Source organism: Phanerochaete carnosa (assembly GCF_000300595.1).
Source record: "Phanerochaete carnosa HHB-10118-sp unplaced genomic scaffold PHACAscaffold_354, whole genome shotgun sequence".
Taxonomy (NCBI): domain Eukaryota; kingdom Fungi; phylum Basidiomycota; class Agaricomycetes; order Polyporales; family Phanerochaetaceae; genus Phanerochaete; species Phanerochaete carnosa.
This window is the reverse complement of record NW_006767981.1, coordinates 1-3829: the sequence shown is the minus strand read 5'-3', so window position 1 is coordinate 3829 and position 3829 is coordinate 1. Positions and strand designations below refer to the sequence as shown.

The window sequence follows — 3829 nt, the reverse complement described above, 5'->3', positions numbered from 1 at the left end:
AATTGTTCAATTGCCTATAAATAAATAAGCCTGAAAGTATACAGTATGCCAAAATAAATTGTTACCTCACGAAGTAGAATAGCCCGATCTATCATGAGATATGTTGATGACCACCGTGTCTCAACGTCTTTGAGAAGCTGCAGAATGGCCATATCCATGTTGACTAAAATCTGCATAAAATGCTGGCAACGCAGTGCAGATGCACAAATCTATACATTGAGGTAAGGCAAATCACCATCTTGTATAGATTAAATTAAACTTACTGCTCTAATGAGAGAACGTAAAGTTGCGATAGGGTCACGTTTGACTGCGTCAAGAAAATTGCGTGGTGAAAACTTTTCTGGCTCGAAATCTTGTGACGTTTCCTTGACATACTCAAGTTCAGTTATAGCACTAAGAACACTTTGGCATGCTAAGTTGACAATATGTGGAAAGCAGCTACAGTTATTTTGAGCAATAAACTGCAATTGATTTATTGAAATATACACACCGAATGCGACGTTGAAGCTTGTCAAAAGCAATTCCACGCTTTTGCAAGGTTTGCTCAAGAGCCTCCATGCAGGTGTCATTGTTTGTTGCATTGTCCATTGTAATCCAGCCAATCTATATATTTTTAAAGGATAGTAAGTGGTTTAATCATTTTAAGTTGTTAAAATGGCTGTACCTTGTTTGTGATCTTGATACGGTCCAGGATATAAAGGAATGCAGCCGCAAGATGCTCACCGGTGTGTCTGGAGGGGACACGGTAAAAGCCGATACGATCTGCACGAAGTCGAAGCTGCGGCTGAAGTCCGTTACCATAATCTTCAAGAATAAGCTGCAGCCAGTGTGCAGTAACTGCCATGTACGGCGATAAGAATGGGTCAGTCCACATATCCATTGTGAAGGATATGCTGCCAACTGCATTCTATAATTAGGAATTAGAGCAGAATTTTTTTGTAATTTTTTCGCCACTTACCTTCATATCCTGGCTAAGCTCCTTGAGATACTCTTCGAAAACCTCACCAACTCGTATTCGGATAGTGGTTCGCCCAGGAATATCTTTCTCATGCAGCTCAGAGCAAAGCAAAAGAAAGATATTGCGAAGCTGTGGATTTTCAATGACGCATAAAGGCTGCAAATATTTATTCAGATTTAAAGCGCAATAAAATGTAGATTTCAAGCACACCTGATCGTCAGCAACAATCCACTCAGTAATGTAATCCACAAATAGCTCCTTGGTGAACTGTGGCTGGCTGTTATCTGCTTGTGCAACATCTGGTTGTCCACGTTGACGTCGCCTCCAGGCTTTGACTTGTGCCATAGCACACTTTGCTGTGATTTTGACTTGTGCCTTATCGCACGCCTCCACCCACTTGTCAAGATGAGCATCTCGGAAGTGCTTTCGGGGGTTGTCTGTGCCTGCAGTAGTCCAGGTGGACACATGGTAATGAGGATTCTGTTCATGCATAAACCTGGCGAGTTTTTTTTTAGAAATAAGTGCAAAGAAATAGCTGAAAGAAATTCATACAAGCAAAACTTGCATTTCTTGCGTCCATTCTCATTTGTCTCAAAGAAGGGCCAGACATCCTTAGCTTGCTTGCCTTGTCTATTGCCTGCAGGCCCATGAGGCGATTTCTGACGCTGACCAGCAACAGGTGAATTGGGAGGACCTGCTGGCTTGCAAGTTGGGGTGGCAGGAGCAGGCAGGAGATCATGTGAAGAGCCTGCAGCTGGCATTGGACTAGTAGGCGAGTCTTCAGAGTTGTCTGCAATATCAATGTTGATGTATTCACGACTATCAGCAACTGGAACAGATCTACAAAGATCCAAACATTAGAGCATAGCAATCTGCAGTATTGGTCACCACGCACTTGTCTATCGAGCTCTCCCCACTTGGATCGTGCTGGTGATTGGCACGGCCTCTTTGGAGCGACGCGAATGCCATGAGCACCTCTCTTTCAGCAACATTCTGAACCCCTGGACCTTTCCTACCACCTCTCTTCTTTGCTGGGGAACCTTGGACAGCACCCTCAGATGAGAATTCACCTACAGAATTCAAGATGTTATCAGCAGACAACATCAAACTGCACAAAAGCTCAAAAAAAGCGCACCAGACAGCCTAAACTGGGTCATAACAGCTCCATTGTCAAACTCAACATGCTTAGAGGCCACCTTTTGCCTCTTAGGTGTCTTCTGAGGGGTCTCAGCAGCTCTCTTCTTTCCATGGTTGCGAGGAGGCATAGTGGCAAGCAAGGTGACGCGGCATTTGCCTTTTTGGGACAACTGGACCTGACTGCAAGCCACCGCCGAGTTGCGCCAAGCCGCAGCTAAGCCGCGTAACAGCCAAGAGCCAATCAGCGACTTGGCTTGGTTGCCACATGGCTTGACTGCAACAACTAGCGGCTAAGCAGTCAAGCCGTGGCAACACTAGCTACTGGCATGAGCGCCCTCCCTCAGGGTGCAACCTCGGAGTGTATAATTGTACTACCATGCTCTAGACAAATACACAGCCAAGACATTAAACTTCCTTTGTATGAATTCAGACCTTTCTTTGTCTGGGATTTTTGTGACGCGAGCTATAGGCGATGAAGACCAGCTTACTGTCTACAAGATCCAGTCGTCACACACCATCCACATGGTCAAAGGCGTGTCTCGCTCACCAGGCCAGACCTCCCGGGCCGCACCACAACCGCTTCCAACGATGCAGACCGGCTAGAGCCCGAACGGCCTGCTCACACAGCTCAACGGCCACCGCGCATTTTGGCGCCATGGCAGGCTTCAGCCCGTTCCCACAGATGGGCCTCAACCCGAATGACCCCAACATGGTGCGTGTGCTATGTCATTGCCGTTATTAGACTCTACCTTCAATCAGGCAATGCAGATGCAGGGAATGCTCCAGAACCCTGAGTTCTTGAACCAGATGTCCACCATCATGTCCGACCCGGCTGTCCTCGAGCAGGTCATCGCGGCGATGGCTTCGCCCATGTGCGAGATGTTCCAGAGTGAGGGCTTCAGGCAATTGATGTGAGTACACAGCCGCTTCTTGTGGGCGGCCTCGGTCGCGCTCGTCGTTGAGCGCCACACGCAGGTCGAACCCCGAGTCGCTGCGCATGATGCGGCAGATGTCGAGCTCGATGGGCGGTGGCGGCGCAGACGGCTTCCCCATGACCGGCGTTCCAGACGGCGGCAGTAACACCGGTGCCAGCACATAAGGCGGCGCCGGCGGTGCGCCCACCGTACACAGGCATGTTTGATCCAGCCGCAATGCAGCAGATGCTGGGGCAGCATGGACGCTTTCGGCGATGGTGCACCGCCCGCATCCCTAGCATACACGCGGTCGTCCGAGGAGCGGCTCCAGGTGCAGCCGTAAGTGCCTCGTGCGCGAAACAACAACCTGTCATGGGCGCCACGAGCGCTGACTTTATCCGTCCGTCTCACACAGCAACTAGGACATGGGCTTCACGAATGCACAGCAGAACATCCGTGCGCTGCTTGCGACGGGCGGGAATGTCCATTCTGCCATTGAATGTATCCTCGGTGGCAGGGATCTGTAGTGCGTTATGTGATATCAGAACAAGAGGGATGCAATCGTAAAATGCTGATTGACTAGATATAGAAATAAGATGTCATTTGCCATGTTCTTTGACCAGGATGTTCGCTGCCCAACAACAGCATTAATGCGCATCTGCGCACTTCTGCATGTCAAACGGCCCTCCGCTTACGAAACCTCGTCAGGTTAATGTTAGTCCCGGCAGTCATCTATCAGATCTCTCATGAAGAGCGGGCAAAACGACACGAGAGAAATTTGGAACTTTTTTTATCGCAAAAAATATGCAAAAACAGCTTG

The 3829-nt window shown here is 48.8% G+C and overlaps 1 protein-coding gene across 1 annotated transcript; it reads left to right on the top strand.

Annotated features, from left to right (window-relative positions):
• Positions 1-2750: 2750 nt before the first annotated feature.
• PHACADRAFT_202522 (uncharacterized protein) lies at positions 2751-3194 on the top strand (the record flags this gene model as incomplete). Its single annotated transcript, XM_007402703.1, has 3 exons — positions 2751-2807; positions 2864-3006; positions 3071-3194. The coding sequence occupies 3 exons, from the start codon at positions 2751-2753 to the stop codon at positions 3192-3194; spliced, it is 324 nt and encodes a 107-aa protein (XP_007402765.1).
• Positions 3195-3829: the final 635 nt, after the last annotated feature.